We start from the raw sequence: 25,917 nt of genomic DNA on the forward strand, positions 1-25,917 counted from the left end.
GCGCTCTAGCGACCAGGAGGAAATGAGTAAATTACTAGATTTTCCCCAAACCACCCAAAAGGAAGAAAATGCAACACCCAGACAGGACTGCAAGAAACCAGCAGTGGATTCCTGAAGGGGAAGACCTGTGGAAGAAGAGGACCAAGTCAAGAAGTCACAGAAGAGTACAGAAGGAGTAGGAGCTACTACCCACCCAGCTGTGGATGCAGGAGTTGGTCAACGGTGAGACGAAGATGGTAAGGAATGCAGCAATGGGGCAGGTGAAGAGTTCCTGGAGGATGCAGTCGATGACCCACGCTGGATGGAAGATTGCAGTTGGTCAGTGGTGTGGATAAGCTACCAACAAGCCTTGGCAAAGGCAGAAGTTGCGATGCAGCAAAAGTGGAGCTGCTTGGGACCAGCAAGGCCAAGGAGGACTCAACCCACGAGGGGAGTCCAAGGGGGGCCCTCAGTACAACAGAGACTCCACAGAAGAAGAGGCAGCCCCACAGCAGACCCACTGGATAAGGAACCAGGAGTCACAAAGGGGCCACGCCGCAGGAGAAACACGGAGAGGGCTGTGCATGCAGGAAGGAGTGCTGAGTGCTGGGGCTACACTGAGCCTGAAGATCCCTCGGAGAAGATGAAAACAAGCCTTTGCAGCTGCAAGAGACGTGGTGCACAGGGGTACTGTCCTGCGTCGGAAGGCAAGGGGCTTACTTCCACCAAAGTTGGACAGCTGGCAGAGAGGACTGTAAAGAAATGGCTCCCTGTTGCAGTTACCCCCCACTTTTTGCCTGATACTGATGCTGACTTGACTGAAGTGTGCTGGGACCCTGCTAACCAGGCCCCAGCACCAGTGTTCTTTCACCTAAAATGTACCATTGTTTCCACAATTGGCACAACCCTGGCACCTAGGTAAGTCCCTTGTAACTGGTACCCCTGGTACCAAGGGCCCTGATGCCAGGGAAGGTCTCTAAGGGCTGCAGCATGACTTATGCCACCCTAGGGACCCCTCACTCAGCACAGACACACTGCTTGCCAGCTTGTGTGTGCTGGTGGGGAGAAAATGACTAAGTCGACATGGCACTCCCCTCAGGGTGCCATGCCAACCTCACACTGCCTGTGGCATAGGTAAGTCACCCCTCTAGCAGGCCTTACAGCCCTAAGGCAGGGTGCACTATACCACAGGTGAGGGCATATGTGCATGAGTACTATGCCCCTACAGTGTCTAAGCAAAACCTTAGACATTGTAAGTGCAGGGTAGCCATAAGAGTATATGGTCTGGGAGTCTGTCAAAAACAAACTCCACAGCTCCATAATGGCTACACTGAATACTGGGAAGTTTAGTATCAAACTTCTCAGAATAATAAACCCACACTGATTCCAGTGTTGGATTTATTGAAAAATGCACACAGAGGGCATCTTAGAGATACCCCCTGTATTTTACCCAATTGTTCAGTGCAGGACTGACTGGTCTGTGCCAGCCTGCTGCTGAGAGACGAGTTTCTGACCTCATGCGGTGAGAGCCTTTGTGCTCTCTGAGGACAGAAACAAAGCCTGCTCTGGGTGGAGGTGCTTCACACCTCCCCCCTGCAGGAACTGTAACACCTAGCAGTGAGCTTCAAAGGCTCAAGCTTCGTGTTAAATTGCCCCAGGGCACTACAGCTAGTGGAGATGCCCGCCCCCCTGGACCCAGCCCCCACTTTTGGCGGCAAGTCCAGGAGAGATAATGAGAATAACAAGGAGGAGTCACTGGCCAGTCAGGACAGCCCCTAAGGTGTCCTGAGCTGAAGTGACTAACTTTTAGAAATCCTCCATCTTGCAGATGGAGGATTCCCCCAATAGGTATAGGATTGTGACCCCCTCCCCTTGGGAGGAGGCACAAAGAGGGTGTACCCACCCTCAGGGCTAGTAGCCATTGGCTACTAACCCCCCAGACCTAAACACGCCCTTAAATTTAGTATTTAAGGGCTTCCCTGAACCTAAGAATTTAGATTCCTGAAACTACAAGAAGAAGAGGACTGCTGAGCTGAAAAACCCCTGCAGAAGAAGAACAGAAGACACCAACTGCGTTGGCCCCAGTCTTACCGGCCTGTCTCCCGCCTTCCAAAGAAACCTGCTCCAGCGACGCTTTCCAAAGGACCAGCGACCTCTGAATCCTCAGAGGACTGCCCTGCTTCAAGAAAGACAAGAAACTCCAGAGGACAGCGGCACTGCTCCAAAAGAACTGCAACTTTGTTTCAAAGGAGCAGATTTAAAGACCCCTGCAACTCCCCGCAAGAAGCGTGAGACTTGCAACACTGCACCCAGCGACCCCGACTCGACTGGTGGAGAACCAACACCTCAGGGAGGACCCTCCGGCGACTCCGAGTCCGTGAGTAACCAAAGTTGTCCCCCCTGAGCTCCCACAGCGACGCCTGCAGAGGGAATCGCGAGGCTCCCCCTGACCTTTTTTCCCCGAATTTCCCGACGGCTGGAAAAGACCCTGCACCCGCAGCCCCCAGCACCTAAAGGAACGGAACTCCTGTGCAGGAGTGACCCCCAGGAGGCCCTCTCCCTTGCCCAGGTGGTGGCTACCTCGAGGAGCCCCCCCCCCTTGCCTGCCTGCAACGCTGAAGAGATCCCTTGATCTCTAATTGAAAACCATTGAAAACCCGACGCGTGTTTGCACACTGCACCCGGCCGCCCCCGCGCTGCTAAGGGTGTACTTTTTGTGCTGACTTGTGTCCCCCCCGGTGCCCTACAAAACCCCCCTGGTCTGCCCTCCGAAGACGCAGGTACTTACCTGCTGGCAGACTGGAACCGGGGCACCCCCTTCTCTCCATTGAAGCCTATGTGTTTTGGGCACCTCTTTGACCTCTGCACCTGACCGGCCCTGAGCTGCTGGTGTGGTAACTTTGGGGTTGCTCTGAACCCCCAACGGTGGGCTACCTTGGACCAAAAACTGAAACCTGTAAGTGACTTACTTACCTGTGAAACCTAACAATACTTTACCTCCCCCAGGAACTGTGAAAATTGCACTGTGTCCACTTTTAAAACAGCTTATTGTGTTTTATGTAAAAAGTATACATGCTAATGTAATTATTCAAAGTTCCTAAAGTACTTACCTGCAATACCTTTCAAATGAGATATTACATGTAGAATTTGAACCTGTGGTTCTTAAAATAAACTAAGAAAAGATATTTTTCTATAACAAAACCTATTGGCTGGATTTATCTCTGAGTGTGTGTTCCTCATTTATTGCCTGTGTGTATGTACAACAAATGCTTAACACTACTCCTTTGATAAGCCTACTGCTCGACCACACTACCACAAAATAGAGCATTAGTATTATCTCTTTTGCCACTATCTTACCTCTAAGGGGAACCCTTGGACTCTGTGCATACTATTCCTTACTTTGAAATAGTACATACAGAGCCAACTTCCTACAAGGACCAAGAGGACTACTCCAGACCATAACCCGTGATGAGGGATCCACGTAGCTCAGCAGGATAGGGGATCCACGCAGCCGGCCATAGCTTGTTGTAGGTGTCTGCGGTGGAGAAGTGACTCCTTCACTCCAAGGGAGATTCCTTCTTCTTCTTGTGAAGGTGAAGAGTTGCAGTCTTCTGAGGATGCACGGCCAGGGAAATTTTCAAAGTTGCAGAAGAGTTTTCTTTGTTATAGCAGCATTTGTCGGTTCCTGGAGGGTCAATTTGTGGTTCCAGTGGGCAGAAGTTGAAGCAGAGGTTGCAGAGGAGTCCTGTTGGAATCTTGCAAGCCCAATCTGAGGACCCACCCAAGAGAGAGACCCTAAATAGCCCTGAAAGGAGGATTGGTCACCTGAACCAGGTAAGCACCAATCAGGAGTTGGCTCTGACGTCACCTGCCTGGACTGGCCACTCAGATGGTCTGAGAGTTACCTGCCAACCTTAGAACCAAGATGGCAAAATCCACGGACCCTCTGGAGGAGCTCTGGGCACCAGCCCTGGGGTGGTGATGGACAGGGGAGCGGTCACACCCCTTTCCGTTGTTCAGTTTCGCGCCAGAGCAGAGACTGGGGGTCCCTGAACCGGTGTGGACTGGTTTGTGCACAGAGGGCACCAAATGTGCCCTTCAACGCAAACCAGTGGCTTGGGGAGGCTACCCCTGCCAAGCCAGTCACACCTATTTCCAAAGGGAGAGGGTGTTACCTCTCTCTCCCAAAGGAAATCTTTTGTTCTGCCTTACTGGGCTTGATCAGATCAAGCAGCAGAAGGGAAGAAACCTGTCTGAGGGGTGTCAGCAGCTGGTAACCTTGTAAGGCAGGAGTCCCTAGAGTGCATGGAATCATTCTTACAATACTTGCAACAGTATTGCAACCCTTGACCTGCTTTTGAGGTCAGGAGAAGCTCCCCGCGCTACACAGCTCCACCCGTTGTGCCCGCGTCCCTCTCCCCGCCCTCGCAGCTGCTACTGCAAGTTCAAGGCCCTCTTCCACCCGCAGGCTCCCGCCTGCGCCTCTTCCCTGGTGGTCAGTGGTGCCGTAAAGTATTGTCTGTCTGTTTGCCTTGTGTCTGTTTTTCACTGTTTTCACAGTTTTCTTGCTCTGTTTCTCGATTGTGCATTTTTTGTGCCTATTTTGCTGCTTTTCCTAGCTTTTCCCGCCGCTGCGTCCCCGCCCCCCTTGCACGCCCATTCGTGCTTCCCTCCCACCTCCCAGCTGCTCCTCCTTCCCACCTCCCCTCCTTAATGGCAGCTGCGGTGAGGAGAGCAACCCTTGACCTGCTTTTGAGGTCAGAAGAAGCTCCCCGCGCCGCACAGCTCTTCCAGTTGTGCCCGCGTCCCTTTCTCCGCCCTTTCAGCTGCTACTGCAAGTTTGAGGCCCTCCTGCACCCGTAGGCTCCCGTCTGCGCCTCATCCATGGTGGTCAATGGTGCTGTAAGTATTGTCTGTCTGTTTGCCTTGTGTCTGTTTTTCATTGTTTTCACTGTTTCACTGTTTTCTTGCTCTCTTCCTCGGTTGTGCATTTTTTGTGCCTATTTTGCTGCTTTTCCTGCTTCTCTCAGCTTCTCCCTCTGTGGTTTTCCCGCAGCTGCGTCGCCTGCGGCCCCGCCCCCCTCGCGTGCCCATTCACGCTTCCCTCCGAGCTGCTCCTCCCTCCCACCTCCCCTTCTTAATGGTGGCCGCACGCAGCAGGCCCGCCAGAGGCAAGCCCGTCTGCGCCGGGACCGCGCCCAGCGCCAGACCCTTGGCCTCCATGACCGGCTGGCACCTGACACCAACACCCTCCACGCCCTCAACACCGGCCGATCTACCACCTGCTTCCAGGCCTCACCAAAGCTCACCCACGGACCCTTCTTCTGCTGGAGCTGCAGCTTCTCCACCCTCCTAGCCACCATCTCACCCGCCAGAACTGCAACCACCTCAGATGCATCCTCAACACCCGCTCTGTCCACAAGCACGCCATCGAACTCTGGGACCTTCTCGTCTTCTCCTCCCCGGACATCGCCTTCCTGACAGAGACCTGGTTGAACCCATCCTCAGCACCCGACATCGCCATAGCCATCCCAGACGGTTACATGATCACCCGCAGAGACTGCACCAACAGACTGGGAGGAGGGATCGCCATCGTCCACAGGAACCTCGACTCCATTGTCGACGTAATCAGCACTCAAGCCCTTGCATCTACAGACTACATACTCCTCGGAGACCTGAACTTCCACCTCGAAAACACCAATGACCGCAACTCCACCACCCTGCTTGACAACCTCGAGCTCAATCAGCTCGTCACATCTCCCACCCACTCTGCCGGACACACATTCAACCCCATTTTCTCCGCCAGCAGCCACATCACCTTCAGCCACACCACTAAACTCCACTGGACCGACCACCGCTGCGTCCTCTTCAACTTCAAAAGCCCACCACCCACTACCACCCGCAACCGATCCCCCTCAGCAGCTGAAACAAGGTCACCAATGACCGGCTGATCTCCGCCCTTGCCCGACCCCCTCCCCAGCTGACACCACTGATGCCGACACAGCTGCCCACAACCTCAGGCAATGGATCGACGACTGCGTACCGATACAGAAACACTCTTACAACCGCGCCATCAGAAAGGCCACCTGGTTCACCATTGACCTCAGGACCTCCAAACAGGTCTGCCGAAAACTCGAAAGGAAGTAGCGCCAGGAACAGACACCAACCACCCACACGGCCCTCAAGAATGCAATCCGCACACACCACCAGCTCATCCGGACCACCAAGAGATCCTCCTTCAAGGAACGTATCGACAACAACGAACACAACAGCAAAGAGCTCTTCAACATCGTGAAGGAACTCTCCGACCCTAGCTCCAGCACCAATGACATCCCACCTTCGCAAGCCCTCTGCGACTCCCTCGCCACCTTCCTTCACCGCAAGATCACAGAAATCCACAACTGCTTCAACAACAAGACCCCACCAGCAGCCACCAACACCTCCGACTCATCGCTCCCCAACCACACCAACCTCCTGCTCTCCTGGACACACATCAACAACGCTGACACCACCAAAGTAATGAACACCATTCATTCCTGCTCTCCATCTGACCCTTGCCCGCACTACATCTACAACAGAGCGAGCTCGATCATCGCCCCCCAACTCCGTATGACCACCAATAGCTCCTTTGAGACAGCCACATTCCCGGAAAGCTGGAAGCACACCGAGATCAACGCCTTACTCAAGAAACCCAACGCGGACCCTAAGGACCTCAAAAACTACATGCCCATTTCCCTGCTTCCGTTCCTGGCAAAGGTTCTCGAGAAGATTGTCAACAGGCAACTGACCCACCACCTGGAGGAAAACGACACTCTGGACCCGTCCCAATCCGGCTTTCGCAGCAATAACAGCACCGAGACCGCCCTCATCGCTGCCACCGACGACATCCGGACCCTCCTGGACAAAGGTGAAACCGCAGCCCTCATCCTCCTTGACCTCTCGGCCGCCTTTGACACCGTTTGCCACCACACCCTGCACACACGCCTCCACGACACAGGGATCCGCGACAAGGCCCTGGACTGGATCACTTCCTTCCTCTCCGACAGAAGACAGGGAGTCCACCTCCCTCCATTCCTATCTGAAACCATCAAGACTATCTGCGGCATGCCACAGGGCTCCTCCCTCAGAATGAAACTATTCAATGTCTACGTGACACCGCTCGCCAAAAATCGCCCGATCTCACAACCTCAACGTCGTCTCTTACGCCGACGACACCAAGCTGATCCTCTCCCTCACTAAGGACCCCGCCACCGCCGAAATCAACCTCCACAAAGGCATGAAGGCCGTCACCAACTGGATGAAGAACAGTCGACTTAAACTAAACTCAGATAAGACAGAGGTCCTCATCCTCGGCCCCACCCTCTCTGCTTAGGATGTCTACACCCTCCCCATCCACCTACGTCAGACCAAGTACCTACTGACCTTCAGGAGGCTCCTCAAGACCTGGCTGTTCGAGCAGTAGCAGCCCCCCCCCTCCTCAAGCACCTTGAGACCCTCACGTGTGAGTAGCGCGCTGTACAAATGCAATGATTGATTGATTGAGTATTGGGGTATGATTCTGACATGTCTGATACCAAACATGCCCAGGCTCGGAGTTACCATTATGTAGCTGGACATAGGTAGTGACCTATGTCCAATACACTCGTAAAATGGTGTCCCTGCACACACAAAGTCCAGGACAATTTATCTGGAGTTGTGGGGGCACCTCTGCCCTCACACACAGGTACCTGCACCCTGCCCTCTGGGCTGAGAGGGCCTACCATAGGGGTGACTTATAGTGACCTGGTGTAGTGACCTGTAGTGAAAACTGATGCCTGCATCCGTTTCACACAGGCTGAAAAGGCAGGCCTTCAGAACCCTTTGCATGGGCTCTCTATGGGAGCAGAATAACTGCTGCAGCCAACAGGGATCCCCTGAAACCCCAATGCCCTGGGTACCTAGGTACCATATACTAGGGACTTACATGGGGGGCCCAGTATGCAAACTGCGTGAAGAAAAATGTACAATTTAGAGGCGAGAGAAAAATTAGGGTGGTAGCAGCAATGCTGGGTGTCCTATAAGAACCTCCAGAGTGCATGCAATCATGCTTCCAATATTGGCAACAGTATTGGGGTATGATTCAGACATGTTTGATATCAAACATGCCTAGGTTCGGAGTTACCATTATGTAGCTGGACATAGGTAGTGACCTATGTCCAGTACATGCATAAAATGGCATCCCCACACTCACAAAGTCTATGAAAATGGCACTGGAGTGCAGGGGTGCCCTCACACACAGGTACTTTCACCCTGCCTTCTGGGTTAGGAGGGCCTGCTATAGGGGTGACTTACAGTGACCTGCTGCAGTGACCTATGGTGAAAAAGGGTCCATGCACCCTTTCACCCAGGCTGCAATGGCATGCCTGTAGAACACTTTACATGGGCTCCCCATGGGTGGCATAATACATGCTGCAGCCCATGGGGATCTCCTGGTACCTCAATGCTCTAGGTACCTGGGAACTATATACTAGGAACTTAAATGGGGGCACCAGTATGCCAAATGTGGGGTGAAAATGGTTACTAAGTAAGAAGGGAGAGAGCATAATCACTGGGGTCCTGGATAGCAGGATCCCAGTGAACACAGTCAAACACACCGACAACCAGGCAAAAAGTGGGGCTAACCATGCTAAAAAGAGGCTACTTTCCTACAATTGGCAAGTGTTGACCTCGGATGACGGGGTGCTGCAGATGGTCCAAGGTTTCCAGATAGAATTGTGGGGGTCCCCAGTCTAAATCTCCAGACCCTTTTCTTTTCATTTCTCCAAAACATAGGTCACCCTCATCGATCAGGAGGTTTCGGACCTCTCAGTTAAAGAGGCAGAATAGGAAAGTGCCCCTATCTGAAGATCCTCTGGGGTCCAGTGTGGCCCACATTCTGAATTTTCTTTCCTCTCTGTTTTCAGATGGCCTGGCCTATCAATCGGTGAATACCTTTAGGTCCGAGATATCGGCAGGTCATGATCCGGACAAAGGTTCTCTGGTGGGGGAACATCCTCTGGTCAGGAAGCTTATGAGGGGCATTCAACTGTCTATCCCTGCCGAGCCTAGGTATTCCGTTCTGTAAGAGGTTAGCAAGGTCCTTAATCTTCTTTCTTCTTGGCCTTGTAACACATACCTGACAATGAAATAGTTATTAGGTAAGCAAGTCATGTTACTATGTTTGCTTTCCTACAAGAGAGTCTCAGATGTCCGGGCATTGGACGTTATAAGTAAGATTTTTGCTCCAGAAGGAGTTTCCTTTTGTATCAGTAGACCTTCAAAATCTAATTCTAGAGTAGTTCCATATTCTGTGTTTCATGCTTACCTTAAACTGTGTGGGCAGGTGCCTCAAAGCTTATGAAGATATAAAGAAGGATTGTCGCATGCTGTGGAACCTCAACTTTTGATCTTCCTTTGTGAGCCGTTTAAAGCAGTATCTTCTCCCACTACTGCCAGGTGGGTAAGATATGTTATGCAGGAGGCTGGAACTGACACAAAGGTTTTTGGTGCACAGTCAGCCAGAAGGTCTGTGGCTTTCAAAGCTTTTTTCCAGTGGGGGCTACACTAGACTAGTCGTAAGCCTCTACATTTAAATAGTTTTATTTCAAGCTGGTGGAAAATATGGCCAGTGTGGATATCGAGAAGCTTTGACCCAGCATAATCGTCGCCTCCGGTCCTAACACAGAATGTAAACTTTCTTAGCTTTAGTAACCGAAAATTTAATTTCTATTAAGGACATAGAGGCGAGGATTATCCCCAACCTAAAGAGTCGTTAACCCCCTTTGGAAGAAGTGTGGAGATATTGGGGACAACATATTAACGTCACTGGGTATAAAAATATCATGTTTTTAATTAATTAATTCTTTCTTGATTCTTGTGTGGACTCATAATGGTTTATGAAGTAAACTGAAATTGCATATGCTTATGTGACTCTGGTGGTATACAAGTGGTCCAATTGCAAAGATTTTCTTTTTCAATATCTCCAAAGGAAATTATACATCTAAACAGGAATGAGAATCTGTTTTCAAATGCTGGTTGTCGCACAAAGAAAGAGGAAGCATAGATAATGCGATGGAACTTTATAAATAGACGGACTTTGTGATTGGATGTTACTATTGTTATGATTTCCCAGGGGTTCATGGGAAATGTAGTTTTGTAATTTTTCTTGAAGTGTTTGGCTGCTGCAATGAAAGGACAAAGCGTGATCTTCACCTCCGTGCCCTTAATAGAATTTAAACTTTTCCTTAGTAAAGCTAGGAAATTTTACATTCTAACTCATACACCTGTAAATATTTACAGTACTCTGCTCTTTGTCACATCAGGATTTGGTACTGTACTTCCTTAACAGAAAACGTTGCACCACTAGCTTTATTTTAGATTCTAATTAGGCTTGTTCAAGAGACATCAACATGTTATTTATTTTTGTGAAAAGTGTTCCTGAATCTAGCATAGTCAGAAATATGACATTTTAAAAATATCAACTCAGATCCAATTATGAAAGGTTCACCTTCCATTAACATGGGGCAAGATAAGAGTGTAGGAAGCTGGCTTGGTGTGTGGTATTATCACCCTATACCAGGTGCCTAGGAAGCTAGGTAGCTGTGGATGAGCAGCCATGGCTTATCTAGGAGACATGCAGAGCGCCTGTAATACCACTAATAGTCACACAGCACTTACACACAAGAAAGAACCAGTCAGAGTTACAAAAATAAAGGTACTTTATTTTAGTGACACAAATACTAAATATACTAAATAAGCAATACTCTAGTAGCAGGTGAGTAAACACACTATTATATACACCTTAGTTGTAAGGAATGAGTATAGAAAGCAATAGAAAACAGGGCAAAATATATACTAAAAAAATGGAATGCGAATGATGGACTCCAAAAGGCAAGTACCAGAGTGCCCCCCAGCGACCAGGAAAGTAGAGGTAAGTACCAGGTTTTTCCCAAATCCACAGAGAAACTTTATGAAAGGACTGTGCAAGACCAAAGCAAGACTGCAAGAAACAGAAGATGGATCCAGAAGATTGATCCAGACAGAAGATGGCCTGCAAATGAAGGGGACCAAGTCCAGTTCCAGTTAGAGTGTCGGGTTGGGGCGGGAGCCACTACCCACCCTTCTGGAGATGCAGCACCAGGCAGACGGTGAAGACCAGGTGTCAGCTATGCAGCACAGGAGCAAAGGAAGAGTTCCAGAAGTGATGTAGTCGATGTACCACATAGAAAGAAGAGTTGCAGTCCATCAGAGGTGTGGAAAAAACACCAACAAGCCTTGGCACAGGCAAAAGTTGCAGAAGAGGAGTTGCAAAGCTGCTGGGGACCTGGAAGGTCTGAGGGGACTCAACCAAAGGAGGGGAGTTCCAGGTGTCCCCCAGCAGTCAGGAGAGCAAGAAACCGTGGATGCAGCCCCCACAGGTAACTTACAGGCAGCAGGCACCGTAGTCGCAGTGAGGCCCACTCAGCACACATGGAAAGGAAGTCCCACGTCGCTGGAGCAACAGGCAGGAGACCACACGTTGCAGGAAGGAGTGCTGGAGGCTGGGGCTACATGGAGCGGAAGAAGTGCCAACAAACCTTGGTAGCTGCAAGAGTCACAGTGCACAGAGGTACTCTCCTGCAAGGACAGGCAAAGACTCACCACCTCCAAAGTTGGACAGCTGGTAGAGAGGGCCAAGGGGACAACCCAAGACCACCACCTGTGTTGCAGAAGCCACGCAGAGTTGCAGGACAGAGGACCCATGTAGCTAGTCATCGTTGCAGTTGGTGCCTGCGGATGCAGGGGAGTGACTCCTTCACTCCAAGGGAGATTCCTTCTTGCTTCATGGTACAGACTGAATACTTGCCGCCCTCAGAGGATGCACAGCCGGGGAAATGTTGCAGTTCCTGTAAGGAGCCAGAGAAAGAATGTAGAGCTAAGTCATCACTGGAGCTGCAGATTGTAGGTTCCTGTGAAGTCCAGTTGTGGTTCCAGTGGCCAGAAGTTGAAGTAAACGTTGCAGAGGAGTCCTGCTGGAATCTTGCATGTCGAATCTAAGGACCCCGCCCAAGAGGGAGACCCTAAATAGCCCTGGAAGGGGGATTGGCCACCTAGCAAGGGGGCTGTGACATCACCTGCCTGACCTGGCCACTCAGATGTTCCCAGAGGCCCCTGCCCACCTTGGATTCGAGATGGCAGAACCAAGTGGACATCTGGAGGATTTCTGGGCACCACACCTGTGTGGTGATAGACAGGGAAGTGGTAACTCCCCTTTCGATTGTCCAGTTTTGTGCCAGATCAAGGACTGAAGGTCCTTGAACCGGTGCAGGCTGGTTTATGCAAGGAGGGCACCAAATGTGCCCTTAAAAGCATACCAGTGGCTTGGGTAGGCTACCCCTCCCAAGCCATATAATGAAAATGTCACTTACCCAGTGTACATCTGTTCGTGGCATTAGTCGCTGCAGATTCACATGTTTGGCACAGTCCGCTGCCTGGTGTTGGGCTCGGAGTATTACAAGTTGTTTTTCTTCGAAGAAGTCTTTTTTGGTCACGGGACCGAAGGACTCCTCCCTCTTTGGCTCCATTGCGCATGGGCGTCGACTCCATCTTAGATTGTTTTCCCCGCAGAGGGTGAGGATGGAGTTGTTTGCTATAAATAGTGCCCATGCAATGGAGTGAATATGTATGTACGTTAAGAGTTTATAATAATTATTTACAAATGTACAGATGTTTAAGATTTATGATCTACTTCTAAACGGCTACAGGCTTCCCGGGGAGGTGGGAGGGTACATGTGAATCTGCAGCGACTAATGCCACGAACAGATGTACACTGGGTAAGTGACATTTTCAGTTCGATGGCATATGTTGCTGCAGATACACATGTTTGGCATAGACTATAAAGCAGTTACCTCCCCTAAAAGCGGTGGTTTAGCCTGTAGGAGTTGAAGTAGTTTGGAATAATGTTCTTAGTACAGCTTGGCCCACTGTAGCTTGTTGTGCATTTAGTACGTCTACACAGTAGTGTTTAGTAAACGTATGAGGCGTAGACCAGGTTGCAGCCTTGCATATTTCGCTCATAGGAATGTTTCCTAGAAAGGCCATTGTAGCACCTTTCTTTCTGGTTGAGTGTGCCTTTGGTGTAATAGGCAATTCTCTTTTGGCTTTAAGATAGCATGTTTGAATACATCTGACTATCCATCTAGCAATGCCTTGTTTAGAGATTGGATTTCCTATGTGTGGTTTTTGAAAAGCTATGAACAGTTGTTTTGTTTTCCTGATTAGCTTTGTTCTGTCAATGTAGTACATTAGTGCTCTTTTGATGTCTAATGTATGTAGTGCCCTTTCAGCCACGGAATTTGGTTGTGGGAAGAACACTGGCAATTCTACTGTTTGATTTAAATGGAATGGTGAGACGACTTTTGGTAGAAATTTTGGATTTGTTCTTAGAACTATTTTATTGTTGTGTATTTGAATAAATGGTTCTTGTATGGTAAATGCCTGTATTTCACTTACTCTTCTGAGGGATGTGATTGCAATGAGAAATGCGACCTTCCAGGTTAGATATTGCATTTCACAGGAATGCATGGGTTCGAAAGGTGGACCCATGAGTCTTGTTAAGACGATGTTAAGATTCCATGAAGGAACTGGTGGTGTTCTTGGTGGTATAATTCTTTTTAGCCCTTCCATGAATGCTTTAATAACTGGTATTCTAAATAGAGACGATGAATGAGTAGTTTGTAGGTAAGCAGATATTGCTGCGAGGTGTATTTTTATAGATGAAAAAGCGAGATTTGCTTTTTGCAAATGTAGTAAGTATCCTACTATGTCTTTAGTAGAGGCATGTAATGGTTGTATTTGATTGGCATGGCAGTAGTAAACAAATCTTTTCCACTTAGATGCATAGCAGTGTCTAGTGGAAGGTTTTCTAGCTTGTTTTATGACCTCCATGCATTCTTGTGTGAGGTCTAAGTGTCCGAATTCTAGGATTTCAGGAGCCAAATTGCCAGATTCAATGATGCTGGGTTTGGATGCCTGATCTGTTGTTTGTGTTGTGTTAACAGATCTGGTCTGTTGGGTAGTTTGACATGCGGTACTAGTGAAAGGTCTAGTAGAGTTGTATACCAAGGTTGTCTTGCCCATGTGGGTGCTATCAGTATGAGTTTGAGTTGGTTTTGACTCAACTTGTTTACTAGATATGGAAGGAGAGGGAGAGGGGGAAAAGCGTACGCAAATATCCCTGACCAACTCATCCATAGAGCATTGCCTTGTGATTCGCGGTGTGGGTACCTGGATGCGAAGTTTTGGCATTTTGAGTTTTCTTTTGTTGCGAACAAATCTATCTGGGGTGTTCCCCAAATTTGAAAGTACTTGTTCAGAACTTGGGGGTGAATTTCCCATTCGTGGACTTGTTGGTGGTCTCGCGAAAGGTTGTCTGCTAGTTGGTTTTGTATTCCTGGAATAAATTGTGCTATTAGGCGAATGTTGTTGTGAATCGCCCACTGCCAAATTTTTTGTGTTAGGAGGCACAATTGTGTTGAGTGTGTTCCTCCTTGTTTGTTTAAATAATACATTGTTGTCATGTTGTCTGTTTTGACAAGAATGTATTTGTGTGTTATTATGGGTTGGAAGGCTTTTAACGCTAGAAATACTGCTAACAGTTCTAGGTAATTGATATGAAATTTTGTTTTGTGTATATCCCATTGTCCTTGAATGCTGTGGTGATTGAGGTGTGCTCCCCACCCTGTCATGGAAGCATCTGTTGTTATAACGTATTGAGGCACTGGGTCCTGAAATGTCCGCCCTTTGTTTAAATTTTTGCTGTTCCACCATAGAAGCGAGAGGTATGTTTGGCGGTCTACCAACACCAGATCTTGAAGTTGACCCTGTGCCTGTGACCATTGTGATGCTAGATACTGTTGTAAGGGTCGCATGTGTAGTCTTGCGTTTGGGACAATGGCTATGCATGATGACATCATGCCTAGAAGTTTTAGCACAAATTTTGCTTGTATCTTTTGGTTTGGAAACATAGCACTTATTACCTTGTGGAATGCCTGCACTCTTTGTGGACTTGGAGTGGCAATTCCTTTTGATGTGTTGATGGTTGCTCCTAGATATTGTTGTGTCTGACACGGTTCTAGGTGTGATTTTGTATAGTTGATGGAAAACCCCAGTTTGTGAAGGGTTTGTATGACACATGTGGTGTCGTTTGCGCATTTTTTTACTGTGTTGGTCTTGATTAGCCAATCGTCTAGGTAAGGGAACACATGTATCTGTTGTCTCCTGATGTGTGCTGCTACTACTGCTAGACATTTTGTGAACACTCTTGGTGCAGTTGTTATTCCGAATGGCAACACTTTGAATTGGTAATGTATTCCTTTGAATACGAACCGTAGGTACTTTCTGTGAGAAGGGTGTATTGGTATATGAAAGTACGCATCCTTTAGGTCTAATGTGGTCATGTAATCTTGCTGTTTGAGCAGTGGAATGATGTCTTGTAGTGTGACCATGTGAAAATGGTCCGATATGATGTAGGTATTTAGTGTTCTGAGATCGAATATTGGTCTTAATGTTTTGTCTTTTTTTGGAATTAGAAAGTACAGGGAGTAAACTCCTGTGTTTTTTTGTTGTACTGGTACTAACTCTATTGCATCCTTTTGCAGTAGTGCTTGAACTTCTAGTCCTAAAAGTTCTAAATGTTGTGGTGACATTTTGCGTGTTTTGGGAGGGATGTTTGGTGGGAATTTGTGGAATTCTATGCAATAGCCATGTTGGATTATTGCTAATACCCAATTGTCTGTTGTAATCTGTTGCCAAGATTGGTAGAATTGGCTTAGTCTTCCCCCCACTGGTGTTGAGTGAAGGGGTTGCGTGACTTGAAAGTCACTGTTTAGGTGGAGGTGTTTTTGGAGTTTGGAATCTTCCCCTACTCCTTGGGAATTGACCCCCCCTATATCCCCTGAAACTTCCCCTTTGGAAGGAACCCGGATATGGTGTGGTTCTTGTTTGTTGGCTGGTGGTGTCTGTGGGTTGGCCACAAAACCCCCCTCTAAATGAAGTTTTTCTAAAAGAGCCTCTGCTCTGCGGGGAGTAGAGTGCGCCCATGGCCTTGGCCGTGTCCGTGTCCTTTTTAAGTTTTTCAATGGCTGTATCCACTTCAGGGCCAAAAAGTTGTTTTTCGTTGAAGGGCATATTAAGGACAGCCTGCTGGATTTCAGGTTTGAAGCCTGAAGTGCGGAGCCAAGCGTGTCTCCTTATGGTGACAGCAGTGTTGACTGTTCTCGCTGCAGTATCGGCTGCGTCCAGTGAAGAGCGGATTTGATTGTTTGAGATCGTTTGTCCCTCTTCAACTATTTGCTGCGCCCTTTTTTGGTATTCTTGGGGAAGATGGTCTACGAGAAGTTGCATCTCATCCCAGTGAGCGCGGTCATATCTGGCCAGCAGCGCTTGAGAATTTGCGATGCGCCACTGGTTGGCTGCCTGTGATGCTACTCTTTTTCCTGCCGCATCAAATTTTCTGCTTTCTTTGTCCGGAGGTGGGGCGTCGCCAGATGTATGGGAATTTGCTCGTTTGCGAGCTGCCCCTACTACTACGGAGTCAGGTGGTAACTGCGAAGTAATAAACACTGGATCTGTGGGTGGTGGTTTGTATTTTTTATCCACCCTTGGGGTGATGGCTCTTGATTTTACGGGCTCTTCAAAAATTTGTTTTGCGTGCCGTAACATCCCCGGTAGCATTGGGAGACATTGATATTGGCTATGTGTAGCCGAGAGGGTGTTAAATAAAAAATCATCCTCTATAGGATCTGAATGCAGTTGGACATTGTGGAATTCTGCAGCCCTAGCCACCAGTTGTGAGTATGAGGTACTGTCCTCTGGCGGTGACGGCTTTGTGGGGTATGAATCTGGATCATTGTCCGGCACTGGGGTGTCGTATAGGTCCCAAGCGTCTTGATCCTGATCATCTTGACTTATGGTAGTTTGCGCTGGTGAGTGCATTTGTGGCGGTGTTTGTGCCGGCGATGCCTGTTGTAGTGGAGAGGGCGGAGGCGTGACTTTTTTAACCACTTTGGCTTGTGGTTGTGCGTCATCCTTGAGGAGACTGATCCTTCTTTTCCTCATTATTGGGGGAAGGGTTGATATCTTCCCTGTGTCTTGCTGGATGTACAGTCTCTTTTGTGTGTAGTCTGATTCTACACTTTGGAGCTCTTGTCCAAATCTGTGCATCTGGCCACTTATTCCTTGTTCCTCTGAGTAGGATGAAGGTGTGGTATTTTTCGGCGCCGAGAGAGAATCTTTTTTCGGTTTCGGCACCGACAGAATTTTTGTTCCTTTCGGCATGGATTCTCGGTGCCGATGTTTTTCGGTGCCGGTATGTTGTTTTTGTCTCTCGGAGCCGCTTTCTCGGCTCCGAGGTTGCTCCATGGCGGTCCCTCGACCGGAGTCGGGTGTCTTCGCTATGGGCGTGCCCTTTTTCGGCGCCTTCGACGGGTCGCCTGTTTTATGGGTCGAGCCATGGCCTGTTGGCAGTGGCGTCCCCTGGGCTTTCGTTTTGTCGATGGTTTTACTTTTCGACGTCTTACTCACAGTTTGTTGCTGTTGTTCGACGTCGGAGTCTCCGGATTCTGATTCCGGAACCGAGAATGTTTCCTCTTCGTCGTCGAAACGTTGTTTTGTCGGCGTGGACGCCATTTGTAGACGCCTGGCTCTTCGGTCCCGGAGTGTTTTTCTGGACCGGAAGGCTCGACAGGCCTCACAGGTATCCTCCTTGTGCTCGGGGGACAAGCACAAGTTACAGACCAAGTGCTGATCTGTATAAGGATACTTACTGTGACATTTTGGGCAGAAACGGAACGGGGTCCGTTCCATCGGCTTCGATGTCGCACGCGGTCGGGCCGACCAGGCCCCGATGGGGGAATCGAAGCTACCCCAAAGTCTTCCGATGATCGGTGTCGATGTACCTAACTATCCCGATACCGAACGGAACAATACCGACGCTTTCTTCCGAGATTCTGACTAACTTTCCGAACCGAAACACGGAGCGAAAAGGAATACGTCCGAACCCGACAGCGGAAAAAAACAATCTAAGATGGAGTCGACGCCCATGCGCAATGGAGCCAAAGAGGGAGGAGTCCTTCGGTCCCGTGACCAAAAAAGACTTCTTCGAAGAAAAACAACTTGTAATACTCCGAGCCCAACACCAGGCAGCGGACTGTGCCAAACATGTGTATCTGCAGCAACATATGCCATCGAACCATTTATTTCCAAAGGGAGAAGGTGTGGCCTGACTCTCCCAAAGGAAATGTTTTGTTCTGCCTTCCTGGGCTTGAGCTGTTCAAGCAGCAGGAGGGCCGAAACCCATCTGTAGGATGGCAGGCAGCAGTGTGGGCTGCCCAGGAAAGCCCTGCAAACTAGTAGGAGCAACGGTGGGGGTCCTCTTAGGAGCTCCCAGAGTGCATGGAATCACACAACCAATACTTGCAACATACTGGCTGATACCAAACATGCACAGGTTCGGAGTTACCATTATGTAGCTGAATACAGGTAGTGATCTCTGTCCAGTACACGGGTAAAATGGCTTCCCTGCACTCACGAAGTCCAGGAAAATGGAGCTAGAGTTGGAGCATGAGCACTTTTGCTCATGCAGGGGTGCCCTCACACACAGGTACTTGCACCCTGCCCTCTGGGCTAGGAGAGCCTGCCACAGGGGTGACTTACAGTGATCTGGTTCAGTGACTTGTAGTGGAAAAGGGTGCATGCACCCTTTCACGCAGGCTGCAATGGCAGGCCTGCAAACACTTTGCCTGGGCTCCCATGGATAGCATAATACATGCTGCAGCCCATGGGGAAACACTTGTGCCCCAATGGCCCGGGTACCTTTTAGGTGGTTTGGGGAAAATCCAGTAACTTACTCCATTCTTCCTGGTCGCTGGGGGGGCACTGTGGCACTAATCTTTACGGTTTACTAGTTCCCCCAGCTCCTCTCTACACATTCCACTTACCTAGGTGGGGGTCCTGCATTTACATTCCATTTTCTAAATATATGGTTTGGGTTCCACCTAGGGTCACTATTGTCTATTGCTATTTGCACTGTTTTCTATTGCTTTCTATGCCTATTTCTGATTATTAGTGTACATATCTAGTGTGTTATTTACCTCCTATTGGAGGGTCACCTCTCTAGTACCGTTTGGTTATTGTGTCACTAAAATAAAGTACCTTTATTTTAGTAACACTGAGTATTTTCTTTTGTGTGTTTAAGTGCTGTGTGACTACAGTGGTATTGCATGAGCTTTGCAGGTCTTCTAGATAAGCCTTTGCTGCTCTTCCACAGCTACCGCTAGAGAGCCTGGCTTCTAGATGCTGCCTACACTACACTAATAATGGATGCCTGGATCTGCTATAAAGTATAAGTACCTTAGGTACCCACCACATACCAGGCCAGCTGCCTTACTGGATTCCTGCTGTTAAAATAATTACCTTTTCATATGTACTTTCCTGGAGCACTGTCCCGAGCACTGCACATTCAGCACTTATTTGTGATAATCATATAATGTAAGTATTATCTTATCAAATCTTTGATGGGTCTGTCTCACCAAATTTTCATTCCCATTAACTATTTAATTATATGGATATAACAATCTATATTGTAATCTTTACGAACATATAACCATTGACATTAACAAGTCTATTTTGGATTTCTTCTGTATTGACTTGGACTATCAGTACATCATAATATTACACAGTTTGTATTTAAAATGATACATGTCAGAACCACTGTTCAGGACCTAGAAATGGGCAAGTTTCACATTTTCTTCAAGCATTTGGAAGTTAAATTAGATTACTAAATCGTAAATGTTACAGTTTTTGGTAATGCAAATGAATCAACTATCTGAGCCAATTTATGCTAATGTTAACAAGATAAGATTAAACTACAACCCAATTGATACCTTGATTTACATATTTGTTTGTAGTCATTGCTTCAAAATATAACCTACCTGTCACCTGGATTATTCTTAACAGCCAGTTTTCGAGCCTGTCGATCCATCAAACTTGTCCTACTTCGTGTTTTTTTCCAAGAATAGTAGTATTTAACAAGACTTGCAATAGTCTTATCAGGAAGCTAAAATCATTTAAATACAATTTTTAATCATCTGTTTCTGGTGATCAAATCAATTTTATATGAATACAATATCAAATATTTTACAGCAATAGACTTTTGACATGAGTGCATATGACAGGCACTGAGATATTCAAGTCTCTAAATAAGAAATGTGTATCCTAAGACAGGTGAACATTAGTTATACAGAACTGCTTCACCCTTCTGGTTCGTAAACATAACCACATTTATATAGCTTCTAATTATACAACACTCAACACAAGATCTTTCAACCACTAGCAAAACCAATAGGTCTGGTGTTGGTTGTCAGTTTTCTGGCTTCGTCAATGCTTGGTTTGTTGTGTCACAATTGTTTGTACAAAACTTTATCGTTGCGTAAACTGTTGGGCCCTTTTCAACCTAAAATAAACATTAGCAAACTGCTAATCTATGTTTTAGATCTCATAAAGCACACATTGACTTTGTTGCCCCTGAGACTAAAGGGAACTACCTTGTGTGTGGATGGACTCATTGTGAAAGGGAAGAATGCTGTCACTCACTGTGAAGTTAGCCAATGCCTGAAGAGGTCTGACCTAGTGCTTATTGCTGGATGCCGAAGTGGGCTGAAGGAAAATGTGAATGCCATGATAACAAACCAATGGAGGAAGAGGACTGGCTGAAACTCTCTAAATAAGTATATAATATATATAATTTGATAAAAATCAAAAGGTCATGGCTAGTGCCACACGTGTAAAGATTTTTTAACTTTAGTCAGGAGAAGGGTCTAAAAAGCATGGTAAGAACAATAATGTATGTAGCGTGATGCGAGAACTGCACTTTAGTGACAAAGTAAAATATGTTGACATTTGGTGCTCAAGAGTTTAAAAAGAATCAGCTGATTATTAAGTCTGGTCTAGAGACAGCTTTGGCTACATGGCCAGACTCCTGTATTAAAAAAATAATAAATAATGCATACATACAGGGGCTTCGGGTTAGCCCTCTTCATCCTTCGGTCTGCTTATCTAATTACACCCACATAGCAGGAGACAATGAATTAGCTCACTTCAGCGATTAGGTCTCTAGCACTGTGAAATATGGAATTTTGCCTGGTCACTTATGCACATCTATCTAAATAGAAGTGAACTTCAGTGCCAGGGCTGGTGGAGAAATACTTTGCCAATGTTATTAATTTGTCAGTCGTGTGTTTAAACTAGGTCTTCAAGTTACAGTAATTCTTGTGCATGTAAAAATCATAATTTTCCTGTGATGTGCATTACAATGAAAAAAGTACATCTGCCTGCTAGGTAGCAGCTGTGCTCTTCTGCTGAAATATATCTGTTGGTTAACTTTTATTTTTAAACAAGCATCAGCAGTGCCAATAGGTCTGGCTTTAATGTGCTGTGGTTAAAGGGTATGCACTCTTAGAACCATGGTGAATGAAGGGAACTTGGGAATTCCTGTATTTTTGTTTGTTTGTCCTTTATTTTTGCACAGATATGAAAATTATATATTGGAAGGCTATTCAATCTTCCTGAAGAAAATAGTGGAAGGACTCCACCGAAACGTGTTGACTCAACTTGGATTGCTGGACCCATTGGAACTGGCCTAAAATAGAATAGAGGCTGAGTGTACAAATCAATTAGCAGTATATACTAAACGTGGGACAGCACAATATGATAGACTAGGGTGGATGTCTTGTGTTTTGTCTCCCAGATGTTGTGTTTTGGTTCTCAGATGTACTGTTTTTATTAACCTTCTTGTAGCAGATCTCCGTTTTTTTAATAGTGGTTTTTATCTTTGTATTTATATGGGATTATTTATTAAATAATTTTCTAGTATATTCCTTTATTGAGACTGATCAGTGGGGTGCATGAATGTTTGAAGTAGTGTACTGAGTGGTGGATGGTCTTGTGTTCCCCCTGGGGATACTTTTTCTTATCACTCTGTTACGGTCCCCTGTCCCCTTGGGGTGATAGGTTAAGTGAGGCTCTCTCTCCCTTTTGATTTTGGAATACACACTACAACCTGTTGTTTGGAGAGACTGGTTGTCTGTTGGACTGTACCATGGATGCTTTTAGAACTTTTAGTGAAGACCAATTTAATAAAAGTTTTGGAACAAATGGAAAAGTCGGTGGGAAAGTATTGAGGGTTCCCTCCGATAATGAGAAAAGGATTAGGATCTTGAATTTAAAATAAAAAATGATTAGAACTGAATTACATGCTGATTTTCTTACTGAATATGTGAAGTCTGGTGTTATTCCGATAGGACTACAGATCAAGAATGAACCTGGCTTGTTTGCGGAGAATAGGACATTTCTAGAAACTTGGACTCTCGTAGCCAATCGATGCAGTCATGACTGGATGGTATTAATTATTGAAACAGCTCAAGAGATGGTGGTTATTGAAAGACAGGAACTTGAGGAACTGGAAAAAGCTTTGAAGGATAGCATTGCCCTAGACAATGTAAAAAAAATTATGGAAGAATTAAATCATGAGGTAGCCGGGTAGAGAGACTATTTTATGAATAAGAAATCTATGAAACTTAGGAGGGACATTAATAGATTTAACTATGAATTAACATACCCCTACCTTCAGAGAATTACTACATTAATACCTAGGTAAAAGAGACCAGTGTAGAGATATGACCCCGGAAGGGATATGGATGTCCCCGAAAATAGAGGGGGGGGAATTTGTTACGTTCTCAGAGTCCTCCGGTTCAGGTAGAGATGATGAGGAGTACACACATGAAAACTCACAAACTGGGGAACAGAGCTATAATTGTTTTTTAGAATCACGCCCTGATATGGTTGAAAAGTCGGGGGGACCAGAGGGAGGGGTTCACTACAGAGGAACCAACCCCAACAAGAATATATGAGAACAAGGAACCAAAGATACTGGCGGTAGATAAAGCCCCGTAGTAAATTTATCACCAAAAATCCTGACTAGTAGGGAGGTAGAAGTGTTAGAAAAGGGCTCCGACAGCAAGGGTTGACAGGTTAGAACTGCAGAAGGATTTAAGGGCCTTTTTTTTTTTTTTTTTAGGAAAGTTAGGTTACAGAGGTTTTTTGCAGAAGGAGAGTTTAAAGATGGCCGGAATTTCTCTAGGTTAAGACCCAAAGCCACGTTTACCCCCTCCCTCACACAAGTAGGAAAAGAGGAAGTTATTTCAGACTCTGGTGGATATGGATATTCAGAGAATCCTGAGGGATCCTTTTAAACCCAGAGGATCCCTTAAAAACAAATGAACAGCGAAATGCCCTCCGATCCCTCCAAGAAGATTTTGGTGTTACCATAAAACCTGCTGATAACAGGGGTGGTGTTGTAATCTTTGGCAACCAAGATTATGTTAAACGAGCTGAGGAACTTTGATCAGTGAACGAACACTATCGGAAAGTCCCAAAAACAAGGATGGGAATGTTGAAGAGGTAGATGAGAAAGGTTATTGGTGAGGGGTTAACAGAGGGATGGATCTGTGAGGAAGAGGGACAATTTCTTGTAAATGAGAACCCCATTACTCCCACATTTTATGGGCTACCTAAAATTCATAAAAATCTGATCAACCCACCCACTGAGACCAATAATATCATGTACTGGGTCTTTATTGGAACCCCCTTAGTAAATATATAGTTTTTTAAATCCTTTGGTTTTGGAGTAGAGGTCATATCAGCGATTCAGCTCACATGATATCTTAGGTTGAGGGTCGGGGTTTAATAATTATAGGCAATTTCTTGCACTTTAGACATAGAAGCACTATACACCAATATTCCACAGAATAGTACGATTGAAGTGATAAATAGTTGCCTTGAGGCGACGGACTTGAGAGGGGCTAATAGGGAATTTATCGTAAACTGTGGGACTTTGGTCCTTAAAACTAACTTTTATTTAAAAATGATCTCTATTTACGGCTTAACGGGACCAGTACGGGAGCTACCTGTAATCCTAGTCTTACATCTGCCTTTATGTAGGTGAATTTGAGAAGAAACATATATAGAATGAAGCAGCCCAGTTTTTAAAAAATATTTTGACCTGGCACCGGTTTATTGATGATATATTTCTTTTTATATGGGAAGGCCCCAGTCAAGAATTGGATGAATTTCTGGCATGGCTAAACCTGGGTGACACCAATTTAAGATTTACAGCTTATGTGAGTGATACTACAGCTAATTCATAGAGAACGGGATCTCACACATAAAAAACTGTTGATCAGAACTCTATACCGCTAACTATGCTGCTGCGATCCACCTATTTGGACCATATAAAATATAGGCTTAACCTTCAATTCAGTGAAAGGTCTCACCTCATTGCGAATCAAATCTTAAGAGGGTCCCCCAACCCCCATGGCATTGGTTGGCACAGACACTGCTCACTATACTAGTACACTGCACACCCACTGCACAATCGCTAAGCCTGCTCTCAAACATCCTCACCCAGCACACTAATTACCATGTATCGACATCACTCACCCTGTACACTCACTGCTGATGCTGTAACACACCATGGACTCTGCACTGAAAAACTTCACCCACACAGCTATTATTCCTGAACTCATACTGCTTACGTTAATTCTGATACTACTCACAAACTAACACAACATGCATGGTGACTGTTCATCCTGTACTCACACACCTCTCACCCTGCACACTCACCATTAACCTCACACACCCACACACTGCTCACAAACACCATGCGCTCACACAGTTTACCCTTTATTCAGACACAACTCACTATGTCGTTAAGACAAATCATCCTGCATACTCACCCTCTAATCAAACGTTATTCACTCTGCACGGACTTACCAATCACAAAGTTCTCACCTTGAATTTACCACTGCTCACCCTGTAATCACCCACCGCTCAGCGTGCACTCACCAGTCACTTAGACACACCACCCCTACACACACACACACCACTCTTTCTGCACACAGACACATCGCTCACCATGCAAACACACATCTCACCTTGCACATCCATAGACAACTCACTGGACTACTAACACACCACACATCCTGAGAGCACACACTGCTGACCGTGCACTGGCTCATTTTGCAGATACCGTTTGAGTTGCACCCACATACATATCACCTCAAACTCGCACTGCATGTACATCCCTCACATACCTCTAACATTGAATTCCCACATCACTAATACATATCACTCAAGCTGACCGCTTACCCTGCACACACATACACCTCTAATCCCAAAGTATTGACACCTCTCAACCTGCACAGGAATGTGCTGCTCAACCTGCATAATTGCTGCTTGCCCTGCAGTGGGACAATTTCGCCTGCACTTAGAAATCACTCACAGTGGAAACAGCACTTACACCACTCACCCTCCACTCACACACACACACTGCTACCAGACCTCTCATTTTGTGTTGACAATGCATGTCTCATCTTGCACTCACACTGCTCATCCTGAACTTAAGCACACTTTCCCTGCACTTTTACATGTTCACACTTCAGAGACGTAACATGTTCCTCTAAAACCCATGTGGTGCAAGCTTTACTCCAACCCTTAGGAGGTCCCTCAATCCTTCCGTATGTAAGAGATACATACGGAAGACTATGGGGGCCAGCTTTACATTCTACAGGGGGCGCCCCATCATTTGCATTATGCCACTGGCACATCGTACTGTCGTTAACACTGAGCTCACAAACAACTCATCATGCACTAACAACTCTCACACTGCTCTCACACACCACATTCTGCGCTCACACAAACAAATCTTTCTGTAGGAACACATTACTCGCCCTGCACACATGCAACTTACTTACACAACTCACCCTAAAACACCAACAATTCACTCGCACTAACCTTTTACCCTGCACAGACTGCACACAAGCTGCA

General features: G+C 46.7%; 1 protein-coding gene across 3 annotated transcripts in view; it reads right to left on the bottom strand.

The window, feature by feature from the left end:
- The window catches only part of RCOR3 (REST corepressor 3), a 328,175-nt gene that overhangs the window by 185,796 nt on the left and 116,462 nt on the right, over positions 1-25,917 (bottom strand). For all 3 annotated transcript variants that reach the window (XM_069233951.1, XM_069233952.1, XM_069233950.1), the window contains exon 6: positions 19,968-20,092. In XM_069233951.1, coding sequence (XP_069090052.1) covers positions 19,968-20,092 — 125 coding nt within the window. The remainder of the gene's footprint in view (positions 1-19,967; positions 20,093-25,917) is intronic.

This window comes from Pleurodeles waltl, chromosome 5, assembly GCF_031143425.1.
Source record: "Pleurodeles waltl isolate 20211129_DDA chromosome 5, aPleWal1.hap1.20221129, whole genome shotgun sequence".
Classification (NCBI taxonomy): Eukaryota; Metazoa; Chordata; class Amphibia; order Caudata; family Salamandridae; genus Pleurodeles; species Pleurodeles waltl.